A 14,266-nucleotide genomic window follows, 5' to 3' on the forward strand; every position below is an offset into this window, starting at 1 on the left:
AGGGAGAGGAGGACCAGCCCGGCCAGCCTGCCCCGCTGGGCCCCTAAGGCTGGGAAGGGCGACTCCTTCTAGAACGCTCTCTTGTATTACAACCAGCCCTGCAGCAGGAGGCAAAGCACCTTTGATTCCAAGACAGATTGGACATAAGGGAAAGCCTTCGTCTCGTGGTTCCTCATCGGTTCTCGAGCAGGATGATCTATGGGAAAATGTATGAATCCAAACAACTACATGGTTTTGAAAGTTCAAGTTATAGTAATAACTCTCACCATGTCTACATCCTAGTTAAAACAAAAAATCTTGTTACATCTAACTAGCACCATGGGTCTTTAAAGTTTTATCGGAATGACAAAAGTCCCAAATGCTATATTTTTTTTGTGCTCCTCTGCCAAGCTGCAAACAGGAATATTTGTGTACTTGGTTATTAAAAAAGGAACTTGACCTACATTGTGAAATAAATGTTGTAATTTGTTACTGTGATATGGGGCATTTACTGTACATGACACTACATTCCATTTGAAATATTGTTCTAGCCAGGTATATTAATTTTTTATTGCTTAAATTATAAACTACCTACAATTGATGTTACAAACAATAAATCCATCGGCCACTCCAAACAAGATTCATTGGCCCTTTAATAGATGATCTATGCAACAAAAAAAACCTTGCTACCAACAAACCCGTTTAGTTTGAACCATTTGTTTCAATCTCAAAACTCTGAGAGGAAGAGGTTTAAAAATCCAGAAAATACGATACGAGTGTATTAACTCTGACTAAGTGAATGCAGGCCCACAGTTCGCTTTGTGGTTGAGACGATTTAAAACATTCAGACGTTCATTGGATGAGTTCATCAGATGTTGAAATCAGTTGTCACTTGCTTGTGAGTAGAATGTGGGTGAACAGTTGTGGCCTATGTGCCAAGCATTGGCTAAAGGCCACAGAGGGTGACTCAACACAGGAAGGCGTGCAGAAACGCACGTTTCAATAAATCCTGACGCAACAGAACCACATCTTTGCTGACCGTCAGACAAGTCATTGACACACCAACCCGACTTAAAAGAACTTGCCTGTACAAAGGCCGATTGTTGCGTCGCCTGTGTCTTGGCCAAAGAGTTGAGCACGAACACACCGCTTGACTACAGTAAACGGCCAGTAGCCTACCTACGTTCGGAGGATGCTTCAGAGGAAATAACTGCATACCAGCAGGTGGTGGTGTCTGCCCCATTCCCCCCGCTGATCTAACTAAATACAATACATTTTGCCTGTACCAAAATACATAAAAGATAAGATGGAGCACATTAATGGACAATTGTAATGTTTCCAAAGTCAAGGCCATGTCTCATTGTACATCTCAAAACAAAATGTCATGATCAGAAGATTTATAATTATTGATAAAAAAAAACAACCTTTCGACCTAATTTACTGTAGGCTACAGGCTACTCTTATTCATGATGCTGGTTATGACATGCCCTTGAGAACCAGTCGAGAGCAGAGCGTTATGGGGATGGGATTTACCAGTGTTTTGTAATGAAGAGGAGACAGACAAGGGCTCTTTTGTGGTCCATTAATTCAGCCATGGGAGAGAATCAGGCTTATTAATTATTGCCCAAATGCATATAGGCTAGCTGAGCAAGCGGAAAGGATAACTGTTAGAGTATCAAGTTATGACCTCAGAAATTCATGAAGATACCGACTGATAAACGGCAGGTCTCAGAAGCGATCCAGACATGCATATGGACCTACACCTGCTAACCCGTTGACCATCGTGGCTAGATTCTAATTATTCAAAAATGATATTTAATTACTGTATAGTGATCTTTTAACCAATCATTAAAAAGTTGTATTTATGTGGTATCATAATTGTGTTTACATAAACTAGACAGAATGTCACAAAAATATGTATATAATCGATGTGCCTAATGTAGGTACATCTATAAATTAAATTGATAATCCGTCTCGCCATAATGGACATAAAGGCCTAATCTCATGTCGACTCAAGAGATTTAGATCTAGTGGAATGATTTTTTACGCTTTTTTCATGGTATATTTTTGTGAAGTGGAACGAGTAAAACTCGTTCCACTTCACAAAAAACTGAAGTAAAACAGTAAAGCCATAGCTGCCCGGGACACGTGGTTCCAGCTGTATTTGAAACATGTCGACCTTCCATTTTGTTTGATATAAAGCACTTCCCAACCGGTAGCCACATGCTGTTTAAATGCGTTTACGAGTATTGGTGCTTCCCCGGGAAGGGAAGCTTTCTCATTTTTGCACGTACTGCACGGGAGAACCGTGTGTGGAAAGGGGCGTTATTAGACTGGTAGTGAGCAGCCGTGAGTCAGTCCCAGAAGATATTAGCCTTTTTCCCCCTCGGAGTATGTTGTTGAATCAGAACGCAATATGTGTGCACAATAGACAATAAGGTGCAAGGTTGGGTCGTACAGAAACGGCGTTTACGACGACCTTATACTATCCGTGCATTTGTAGTATTGTGTTATAATCATTCGCATTACGAAAAAACAACTTCATCGTGGCCAGTGATGCCAATTTATTTTAACTCGCAGTATGGTTATTGTGGGCTATCCAAAACCTCAACTCTGTAAACAAGTTATATTTGTGGGGTGTGTGAGCTGGAAGCCAGGAACCAACCAATGAGCGCTGATATCCTTCCCACATGGTCACTTGTTTACTACAAGTATTGCAAACCGTTGAGGAGAGACATACTTGAAAACGCGGACAGGAGGACCTCACAATGCTGCTCACCGAACCGAAGAACATTGCAGGAATAAGACAACGACTAATAATAATAGTAGTTTTGTTGTGAACATCTCAATCCGTGACTTTTCGTCGTTACTGTTGTTCGCGAGTTATCCTGCAGAAAGCCTTTATTTTACGATAAGATAGCAAGTCGTTCAGTTCCGCCGTGGAAATCTGCTCCGGGTTTTATTTCCTCCTTTCTGCCCACATCTCCGGGCGCAGAAACCAAGCAGCATTTCAAGTTGCAGCCGGTCACAGCGAGTCTTGAAGGGGGTGTGTGCACGCATTGACAGAGGTGAGTGCACGAAATGCATTGGAACTTTTGGGTTGTTTTTCTGTACAATTCTACCCGTCTTCTGGTTTATATCGTCGAAAAGATGGCGGAACACTGTGATATGTATTCGAGCGAAGGAGAGAGTCGACCTTTTGAAACGCCATATTTACTAGCTTAGGGTATTTTAACGCTAACGTTACTCAAGAAAATGAACGACCATGCGTTGTCCTCTCAAGCCAAAATATTTTGAGAGGCCCTGTGACCACATTATTGTTTGACAGACTTTACAGCCTACTAACAATCAACTAATGATGTATCCTCGCAAAATAATTTGTATCAAATAATGTATCTATTCAGGTAAGCTATTTGCCTATTATATGAGTTATGTTTTTTAACAATATTTCAGATGTTGCTCAGTTTGATGTGTACGTTTGCAGGTTTAGATCTTCAGATCTATATTTTCTGCATGTGCATTAATGGTTCAAACAACAACATTTTGACAACTTTAAGAGAAAAATATATACTTCAAGATCATGCAACACACGCGTCCATTTACTGTTCAATACATGTCCAGGTGCTTGTGACTTGATTTTGTGTCATGCATGCCGATTATGTGACATTTCTTTGTGGCCTCTCACTTTGTTGTAAAGAGAAACACAATGGACAGTAGCCTTCAGTACTGGCATGCGGTATTTCAGAGTTGGCCGCTAGGGGGTAAACCCGCCCACTGGAGTTGTTTATCCAAAGGACAAGCCAAGTTACCCATTGCAGTTGCTGGTCCGTCACCAACACCGTCTTCAGTATCAACAAATGTAATAAGTTGTTCATGGGTTTATTGGCCGATTTATAATATCGCGTTATCGAATACAGTAAAAAAAAAAAATTCTTATCATAATTTATCTCGGATTATTTTTTTGGATTCTTGGAAAATAGTTGGGAGGCTGCATGAAGCGAGATAATCAATTAAGATAAAAACGAAAATGGAAAACGATTATGTTGTAAATGTAATATATCGGAAGAAAGTGTGTCATATACTGTATGACTGTATGTACGCTGTTGCCATGCGTACCAGCTGTGTTACTCACTCCCTACTGGAACTTTCAAAGGGGGTGTGTGTAAATGGGGGAGGGGTCGCAGGGGAACCCAAGCCCTCGCTGTTACCATTTCGCTCTCCCTCCCTTTCACTTTAATGTCTCTCGCTCAACCTTTGTCTCCCCTCTCCCTCTCTCCCTCTCTCTCTCTCTCCCCCCCCCCCCCCCCCCCCCCCCCCATCTAATCCCACCCCATCAAGTCTCTATGCTCCTAATGGGTAACAGGATAGGGGCACTCACCAGATCCCACCCCCCTTGGGCCTAACTGTAAATTATTGCACTGTTTTCCGTAGAACCAGAGAGTCCAAACACTGTCCTAGTAGCTTGAATTTCACCCCTCATTTAGGGAAAAGTCTACTCGGTGCACGCGACCATACCCAGAGTATTGTTTTGGTTCATGTCAACAAGAAATACATGATGCAAGGGTGTTGAATAGCGGCCATTCAAAAGCCATCAATGAGTCGCCAACCTGATAGTGTCTTCCCCTTCTTTCTTCCAGAAACGTTGTGGCTCCATCTGCCGCGTGATAATTAGAATCTTTAGCAGGGCGCTGTTTCATAAACAGCACCAACCAACCAACCCAACAAACAAACAAGATAGACTTCCAGGCCAGATAAACAGCTATGCTGCCCAAGATCCGCTTGGGGAAGCGCTCAACACTAGGGGCGCTAGTGAGCAGCACCTGTCCATCGGAGGGAGGGGACCACCAGGAGGGAGGAGGACGAGGCGCTAGCCCGGTCACTATGACAACGCGGCCGGGACCGGCCACAGCCGTGGGGAAGATAAAGCTGCACCCCGGACAAAAGGTGAGACTATCTTGTCAGTCAGTCTGTCTGTCTGTGTATACTGTACATGTCCACACTGCACAGCTATTCTTTTAGCTTCATGTAGACTAAAGCAGTCAGCATACTACAAAAAAGTTTAGCAAAGTCGGTAGAACCAAAGAACGTGATTGAGGAGGAAACACACAAACACAAGCCAGGCCAAACTTATTTTTCGGCACGTGCTTCACCTCCAAGACTTTGTAACTCGGTAAAAGTTGACATTGCTGCAGATGACAGCAATGCAAACTTGTTGTGGGATAAGTCCACAAGGAGGGCGGGATTTCAAATAAAATATGACGTCTCGTCTTATTTAGGGGTGCAAACCAGTACGTAAACATGACTCTGCTTTACCCATACGTTACCATCTTAAACGATTACAAAAATTTGGAGGAGAAAACCTTTTGGAGCTGGATATATTGAAATGATAAAACGAAAGCATTGGCCGTCGCACAATCATGACGTTGTGGAGAAACTCAAAAGAGGTTTGTTACCCAACAAACCTTGCGGCTGGGTAACTCTCCTGAGACTCCCCACTTGGCTTAAAGCAGCATAGTGCTGATTAGGGATCGACCGATACTGATTTTTTAGGACCGATACCGATTTTTTTTCATCAGCCTTAGCCGATAACGATACGCTGATAGCGATTTTCTTGAGCCGATATTTGGAGCCTATAATACCCTGGAAATCCAGAGTTCTCGCGAGAGCACAATTTGAATTTGCTCAGCGAGTCACTCTGGGATTGAGCAATATACTCGTGTATATTCAGGGCCTCCCCTGGCCCAGAACATTAATCAATCACATCGATGTATCAATATAGGCGGGCCAAAAGCGTTGCTGTTTTACCGACCGGATACGGCAAGAGTCTTATCTATTAGTTAGCAATACTGGTCTGGATACATCACCCCTTGTGTTCTTCTGATTGGTCGTAGTGTTATCCAATGTGTGTTATCCAGTGATATTTTCAAATGCATGCTTGGTGCCGCCCCTCGAGTTGGGCCATTTTCATTACTCGTTGCCAGACCCTACAGCTTTCTAGATGTGGGTCTGGATTTCCAGGCTAAGCCTCTTTCAATTTACATCATAAAAATGACACAATGATGATAACAAATGTTACAATGTCTCAATTTAAAAAAATTAACATTTATTGAACTGTCTGTAAATCACGGCATTTTTTTTTTTTTTTTTAATCGGCCGATATTGAAAAAAATACCGGCCGATACGATACACGTAAAAAACGCAAATATCGGCCGGCCGATATATCGGTCGATCACTAGTACTGATGTGTGGTGGTGTATTGAAAACACACATTTAATATCAGTTTTAAAGTCTGGTAACTTTTTTTTTTTTTTTTACAGTGCCGCTTTTTGGGTGTGACGTACGTAGAAGGCATAAAATACAGCTTCAATCTGATGATATGTATAACTTTGTAGAATCTATCGAGGACTTTTTTGTCCTTTGTGCTAAAAAAAAAAAAGCTCCTACGAAACGAGCAACCTAAAACTTGCTGAGATTGGAACTGTATAAGATTGAACGGTATCTATATATCAATATCTTTATATCTCTCTATGTCCTATAGTGTATATATATGCTATGGTGTATATATATTTGCTATAGTAAACTTTTTGGGGATTTCCTGCCACTTGTAACTAATGGAACAGTCAGCACCCAAACCGAATCCTCATTGATCATGAAACGGCAAAGGACTTAAGCTTCGGCCAGTTGAAATAAAACGATAACATGCTGCCAGCTTACCCCCCCTCCCCCCCTCTTCATCCCAGGTGTATGTGCACTGTGGCACTCGCGAGTGCCCCGGTGTGGTGGAGCAGCACAACCACATGGACAACCAGGTGTCCGTGTTCCTGCCCGACCAGGCACGGCACATCCTGAGGAAGACGGAGGACGTGTGGACCTCTCCCTCCGCCCACCTCTTCCCGTCTCCGTCCCCCTCCACCTCCGCCTGCCCCGCCCATCCCGGGGATGGAGCCCGCACAGTCTCCTCATGCATCGATGTCCCCAGGAGGTGAGAGAAGCCGGTGGCGCTTCTGAGATAACGGCGTGGTCATGATTTGGAATGGAACTTGCCACCCAAACAAACGGCACCAACATTACGCTAATGAGTACGGAACAGGGAGAGAGTCTGACGTCATTCAATAGCGCATTGTGTTGAGGCTACGTAGTTAGTTTGTGCTGGCCTATTCTGTTGGTGAAGGCTCACCAATATCGAAGTCCCGCAAAAGTTCCACCTGGGCACACTTCAAGAAAACAAAAGACAAGTAAATAGAGATCTAGGGCCTCTGCAAATGTGCAGAATAGAGCTGGCGAACGCTATGGGTGCGTACCTCCAGTCAGAGAACCACAGAGGGTAGCTCTGGTTTAAAAACGTTTACTGGAGTACAATTTGGTGGTTCTCAGGGGAAACATGAGACAACATATATATGAACAAACAGTAATTACACACATGGGCCATTGCGTGTTTAACATGTAAACACATAAGCCATAACACTTGAATATCCCTGTAATTAGGAACTATATACAATATTAACATAGCTATCTATTTAGGCTATCTATTTAGGAGTGGCTATGAGGGGATGCTACAATTTCAAAAGTCATAAACAGTGTAACCATGTAAGATAGTTTGGTTCACTGCTTGAATGGTAGACGGAACAGAAACAGCAGAAAGTCCGCTCAAAGGTAAACAACCTGCGATAGATTGACAGTTCTAATCAGCAGAGGTGGGAAGTAACAAAGTACAAATACTCATTAGCACAGTAAGTACAGTTTTCAGGTATCTATACTATACTTAAGTATTTATTTCCTGACAACTTTTTTACATTGATTCCCTACATTTCAACACAAATATCTGTAGTTTCTTCTCCTTACATTTTCAAAACGGGCGTCTTACTGTAGTTTAAATGGCGTCGAATGGGAGATCCAGTAGCGTAGCAAGTGAGGATGGATGAAGCAGTCCTGTTGAGACTAGGGCATTTTTTAGGCTTAATTAGACCTGTCTCGTTTTGATCATAATGTTTTGAGTTCTGCTGCTGACATTGAAAACCGATTTGCACATTGGAGCGAAGTTAATGTAAAAAAAAAAAAATCTCAGTATATTTGGTTCTTATTTGAAGGGAAAATGGTTTAACTTTAACAGTCTTCGGATGATATTAATATGACGTGAGGTTCAGTGAGCTTGGGCCAGAAACTTCAGCAAGAAATGTGCGAGGGCTACTTTTTACCTTGAGTATATTTCGGAGCCTGTACTTGTCCACAGTAAACAAGTTGAATCAGTACTAACTTTTACTAGAGTGATTTTTTACACTACTATCTGACTATCTGTACTTTGGTAAAGAATGTGTGTACTTATGCCATAACTGCTAATCAGAGACAGAAACTATATTCCTCTTAAACTGCTAGTGACTTAATACAGGGAAACTCAAATCAGTAGTGTGCAAAAGTTATTATTCAACATGGAGCAGGGTTTGTTGAAGGGATTTTTGGCAGATCGAATATTCAATGATTCGTTCATAGCTGATTATTTGACTCATTCATATTTGAGTCATTCATATCCCTTGTGTCTATTTTAACGGTCAGCATCGATGCTTCTAAAATGACCAGTGGTTGTGCCAAGCCGATGTGTTCTTACCATCCAGCATGCCACAACAAACAACAGCAAAGCTTTCTGTTTCTCTCTCTTTGGTTACTGACTGAATGCTAACAGTTTTGCAGTCTCTCCTCCAACCATAGAACTGCAGAGGAGGTGGATATGGATGAGATGATGGCAGCCATGGTCCTTACAAGCCTGTCCTTCAGTCCTCTGCTTCACAGCCCCAAACAAACGAACACACCAGCAGGTAAGCTCAGGGTCGTAGTAGTTATCGCAGTAGCCGTAATATAAGGAGTGTGTCAACAGTCACATTTGTAAGTTTACTAGCAATTTATGAGTACTACGATGATTGTAGAAAATGTATATGGTCTTAGTGTCTGTTTTTCTGTGCGTGTGTGTGTATGTGTGTGTGGTTGGATGGGTTTGTGTTGCATGAAAATCAGCTCTCGGCATGGAGTGTGCTGGCGGGGAACTCTCGGACAGTGGCAGCAGCGGCTACTGGAGCGTTGGCCATAGCAACGGAAGCCCTGCCCCCTCCCCACCAATCATAGAGGCTGATTGTGGCCTAGCCACACCCTCTGACGAGGGATTGGACATGGAGCTGGAGCAGGTTCTTTTTGAGGAGCCGGCACCGAGGAAACGCAAGGTGGGGAGACGAGAGAGAAATCGAAGCGCAAGCCTATCATGGACTCTATTATTATATTGATTACCTCCTCTCTAGGGGTGCAAAGATGTACTCTGGTAAATAACTTCCCGCCAAGAAAATCATAAACGATAACAATAGTATTATAGGTTATATCATTAAAGAGTCTATAACCTTGGCTGATTCACAGTCATAGCTGGCCCGGTAGACCCCGCAAGTTTTGCATCAATGAGCGCCCAATATATATAGACGTCAACATCAAAAAGGAAGGTGAAATGTTAGGCAGGATAGTGCACACTTCATGATCATGCAGTTTAAAAAACGTTGGGCCGTGTATTCAAACGTAATTGTTCTGATTTCTTACATCCTTACCCTCGCTGTGGTCCAACAGAACTCCATGAAGGTGGCCTACAGGTGTCTGTGGCCCACCTGTGGGAAGATCCTCACGTCTGTGGTGGGAATCAAGCGGCACGTGCGCACGCTGCACCTCGGGTGAGACACTCACTTCAAATCCGGTCGGAGCCCTGCGCGACCATGCATCGCGACGCTGCCCTCAGACCCTCTTATCTAACGCGGTCGCGTCTGCTGCTGCTCAGGTCTGGCGGGGAGCACGAGCGTTGCTCCCGCAGCGAGGAGGACTTCTACTACACAGAGGTCCACCAGAAGGAGCCAACGGGCCACCCCCCGGCGCCGTCCCACCTCAGCCTCAGCCCCGTGTCTCCAGTGCCCTGGCCGGCCCCCGCCTCCCCTTCCCCGGCCTCCCCCCGTCCTTGCCCCCCGCCCCTGGGAGACGGGGCCCGGTCCGGCGGCGAGCCGGGGGATGAGTGCCAACAGGCCAGTCTTCTGAGCAAGTCGGCCCCGTCCGGGTCTGGCAGAAGCCCCTTGCAAGTCCAGTCAGAACACTCCTATCAGGTAGGCCGGACCGCCTTCCTCTGAGCCATGGTCTAATTATTTCTTGTGGAAATTCAATATTTCTATCAAGGTTTTCACAAGATATCGGCGCTTGGATCACAGGGCTATCTAGAAATGATTTCCGTGTTTAGTGGTGGGATACCAGAGATAAAAAAAACAACAAATAAAAGCTTAATGAAACGCATGATGATCGTGTGTTGATTTGCGCCTATAAGCGCATGCTATCACGTGATGAAGGAAAATAGCCACCCCTCCTCCCCTGCCTCCCATACAGCCTTCCACAAACAAGGCAAGCAGCGATTTATGGGTGTGTTTTTATGGGATTCCTTAGGCCCCTCCCCCTCCCCTCGAGGTAACTCCAGCGTCATGCAGCTCAGCCTCCCATTGTTGGACCAACACCAGTAGCCTGCAGAGCAAACAGGTAAGCGTGCTCCTTCGTCCCCCAGGGGCTGTATCCTGACCCCAGGTAGGAGACATGCATGGAGACATGCAGGCTGGCAGGTCTTATTGGAACAATTGAAACAATAAAAAGCTGTCAAAAATAACAAGCTGTCAAAGCCGCCAGAATAACCAACCCAGTGCTGTTGAGCCGAGAAACTGAAACCAAAACAAGCAATAAATATGTATTGCACCTTTTTATAATACTGTGGTTGTGCTGGCCAATTGACAGGCTTCAGCATGCAGTAGTAAGGGTAAACTCCTAGTGCACCTGCTAATATAGACGAGGGTCCCTAAATCGCCTAGGGTAGAGCTATGCCTCCAACTACAAAATACAACGGCATGACATTTGACCTCAAAAACATGTCTGAATATTGGGTAATGTTCCTTCTGCAAGTAATCTTAATATGTTCCACAAGGCAGAACGTAAATCTTGTATCCCCCCACACACACACACACACACACACACACACACACACACACACACACACACACACACACACACACACACACACACTCTCCCATGAACAAAACTGCTTTTGTTCATCCCATCGTTATTTTCGAAATCATTCGGCCACAACTTGCATTCACTGCAGAGCATTCAAGCAAGCATGTAAAAACAGTGGTTGCCAGTGCAAAGATATCCTCTCTGCTTTCACAGAGAGGGGTTGTTTGCCTGATGTTGTCCACCAAGGAAACAGCGTTTGGTTGTTGAAAGCAGGCTGATTTGTAGCGATTGCCCCTGAGATGGGATGTCCTGTATATTATCTGGCCAATCCCCCTGCCTATTTGATCAGATGTTCCATAACTGTGTTGCCCTGCTCACTCGCAGAGCTCTGCCATCTGCTGGAGGCAAGCGGTAACTGCAGGGTATTTTTTTGAGTGAGGTAAACAACACGTGGACAAAGAGGTGGGCAGGGCAGCTGCCACTGCAGCAAGATCAGACAAAGGCGTTAATGAAATGTTAACTCTCATGCATTGGTTTAGGTGTGTGCACAAACATGATTCATGCACGTAATTACATACATACATACATACATGCATGCATGCATGCATGCATGCATGCATGCATGCATGCATGCATAAACATGAAAAAATGTATATTACTTAATATTCTCCATAGGAGCCTTAGCAGTTAAAAATAGGAAATCAAATGAAACTTGGCACACTGGCTTGCTTTATTGGACGCTCTCTGACCTGGTGAGCTGAGTGTGAATGTAGGGCATGGACTCAATTCTAACCAAAGGGCATCTCTTCTTCAGGGGGCAGTGAAACCGTTCAGAGTGCGCTCTGTCAGCGTGGGAGAGCAGTGGCAGCACAGCGCCCCCGCCAGGACCACTCCAGCCAGTGCATCCCCTCCCCGCTGCCACTGGCCCACCAGGTCAGCGCTCAATGAGGAGATCATCTGCCATGTTGTTATGTCAACGTGTAGATGTGTTTGGTCCAGTGGATTGGTCTTGGCACGGGACATTATATATGAAGTGAAAGTGTGTGTGTGTGCGTGTGCGTGTCAAACCAAACAAGAGATGAGACAATAATAGTACAAAATAGCTGAATACATTTGGAATAAAGGGGGTTGCAAGACTATTATTTTAACCCTATTTTGATGTATTAACCCCGTCCCTCCCTCTCTCAGGCGGGTGCGCGGTGAGGCCAAAAAGTGCCGTAAAGTTTACGGCATCGAGCATAGGGACCAGTGGTGCACAGCCTGCCGCTGGAAGAAGGCCTGCCAGCGATTTATGGACTAAATAAAACCGCCATGTTGAGAAGAAAGACGAGGAGGCAGCCACCTCCCTAAGATGTCCGCTCCTCCTTCCAGTGTTCCTTCCCTGGTGACTTTGGTTACTTTTTTAATATACAAGAGAAATCACGTCAAGTCATTTTGTACTCCTCTTCATGTCAAATGCATTATTGTTTACTTTACATCTCTACTTTATCTAAAGATGTTCGCGCCGGTGCTTTTGATGTGTTAACCAGGGCAGCTATTTGACCTTTCTTAAATGTTTGAGTATTAAACCATCCCACACTGCCCGGCTGCCTCTCCTGTTTGAGAGAATCAGCAAGGGTCTCCCTTATGGAGAGCAACATTCACACTATTTCAAGCACAACCCGTTCCAATCTGTATGGGCACCTTTATTTCCAAAGTGCATCATCCAAACGTTTTTTAAGTCTGTGTTGCTCTAAAGTAGGACATTATTTTACCTGATAAGGCCCCAAAGTGTAAGTATTTAGTAAGCAACAATTCTCATTCGTTGGTATTAGAAGGTCTGTTTAGTTCCATTTTGTTCCTTTTCTATTCATGGTCACATCAGTACCGTGAATATGTATGTCCAAAGTAAGGGCATATGTCATCTTAAAACCCAGTAATTCCTTGATTGGAATAACCATTGGCCTTTTGTGCCCTTTTCACAGTAGATCCGAAATAAATGCAACATTTTGTAAATGCAACATTTCATAGGTCACTGTGTTCTAATTGTCGTAAACTTTTGTGAATTTAAAAAATAATTTGTTTTTGCATCAGACATTTAAGGATATTTGCCTCTGATAGCATAAGAAATCCTAAAACATTCATGTAACTTCCAACCCCCTTCCTGTCCATTTGCTTTTTTTATTCTTGCAATTGCAAAAAAATATGTATTATCTGTATGTAAAGCTGTTCCTTTACAAAAAAGTCGTCTGCATTTAATTTTTTGTTAAATTTAGCATGTACCTTTTTCTTTAAGCCTCATTTATCTCTTGGGAGAGGGATATAGGTGCATGGACTTCCCTGGATAAGTTCATGTGAGAGAAGCTATAGCATAGGCTCCTGTTATGTTAGTCGTTCATTTAACCTGCACTTTTAGTTGCTTGAAACCTTTCGTTTGCTCATTCATGTTAGGATTCAATGTCAATTCTTTGGCATCTCGAGTGTTAAACAATACTCTTATTAGATTCAACTTTTTTTATTTGTATTAATGCTTAGCAACAACAGCACATTAACAAAATGGGTGCCCAAACGTACAATTGTTCTTCATGGACAGATTTCTTTTGTCTGCACTTAGTTATGCCTTGTAGTAGGAGAACCAGTTGACACCAAGCCACGTTATGTACATCACTGTAGCGTGGCGTCTAATGCAGTATTCATTCAGAGGAGCTGTTGCTGTCCATACAGATGTAGCACTTCAGTCACACAACACAAGGAGCACTAAAGAGACAGACTAAAGCGGTGTTATTTGACATTAAAGCCTTTCTACATGACTGTTAAAGGACAATACCGGTCTGGTTGATCAAACTCACATCCATGTACCTATTCTGCTGAAGATCATTTAGCGTGAGACTGTAGCACTTGTCATTGATTTACATTAGTGGCACACTAAATGCTTTTAGGTAGAATAGTTAAAAGGACGTTAATTTCAGAAATTCATTGGTCACAATTACCTTGTATTGCTAACCGATGTTTTAGTGAACACAGGATGATGGTTTGATCACCCAGACTGGTATTGACCCTTTAAAATGGACCTTAATGTATTTTGGAAAAATGTTGTCTTTTGAAAAGTTGACAAGATTTCAAAAAGCATTTCTGGAAAACCAATGAGACCACAGAGAAATAAATGTTTTTATTTATATCGTTCTTTATACTAAAGGTGCTTTGTATGGATCAAAAGTAAGTAAAAGTGATACATTTTAGAGGCACTTTTTTATAAACCATGTGAAATGTTTATTAAATATACGTTGTAAAAATGGACACTCGT

At 43.4% G+C, this 14,266-nt stretch overlaps 1 protein-coding gene across 2 annotated transcripts; it reads left to right on the forward strand.

Moving 5' to 3' along the window:
- The first annotated feature begins 2,746 nt into the window (after positions 1-2,746).
- znf395a (zinc finger protein 395a) lies at positions 2,747-14,255 on the forward strand. 2 transcript variants are annotated; one of them, XM_079737131.1, is made up of 10 exons: positions 2,747-3,047; positions 4,617-4,923; positions 6,720-6,961; positions 8,665-8,789; positions 8,986-9,188; positions 9,577-9,677; positions 9,782-10,097; positions 10,429-10,518; positions 11,798-11,916; positions 12,172-14,255. In XM_079737131.1, exons 2-10 carry the CDS (start codon positions 4,741-4,743, stop codon positions 12,281-12,283), a joined length of 1,491 nt encoding a protein of 496 aa, XP_079593257.1. In that variant the 5' UTR covers positions 2,747-3,047; positions 4,617-4,740; the 3' UTR covers positions 12,284-14,255. The 2 variants fall into 2 exon arrangements, with proteins under 2 accessions (XP_079593257.1, XP_079593258.1); XM_079737132.1 differs by having other exon boundaries at positions 8,683-8,789.
- The last annotated feature ends 11 nt before the right edge of the window (positions 14,256-14,266 follow it).

The sequence above is a fragment of the Pollachius pollachius genome (assembly GCF_949987615.1).
Source record: "Pollachius pollachius genome assembly, chromosome: 5".
Classification (NCBI taxonomy): Eukaryota; Metazoa; Chordata; class Actinopteri; order Gadiformes; family Gadidae; genus Pollachius; species Pollachius pollachius.

Excerpts from the sequence above, each read along its gene's own strand:
- znf395a (XM_079737131.1), top strand. The coding sequence starts at position 4,741 with ATGCTGCCCAAGATCCGCTTGGGGAAGCGCTCAACACTAGGGGCGCTA. Across the intron at positions 4,924-6,719 it reads AGCTGCACCCCGGACAAAAG|GTGTATGTGCACTGTGGCAC; the intron begins GTGAGACTATCT and ends TCTTCATCCCAG. Across the intron at positions 9,678-9,781 it reads GTGCGCACGCTGCACCTCGG|GTCTGGCGGGGAGCACGAGC; the intron begins GTGAGACACTCA and ends GCTGCTGCTCAG.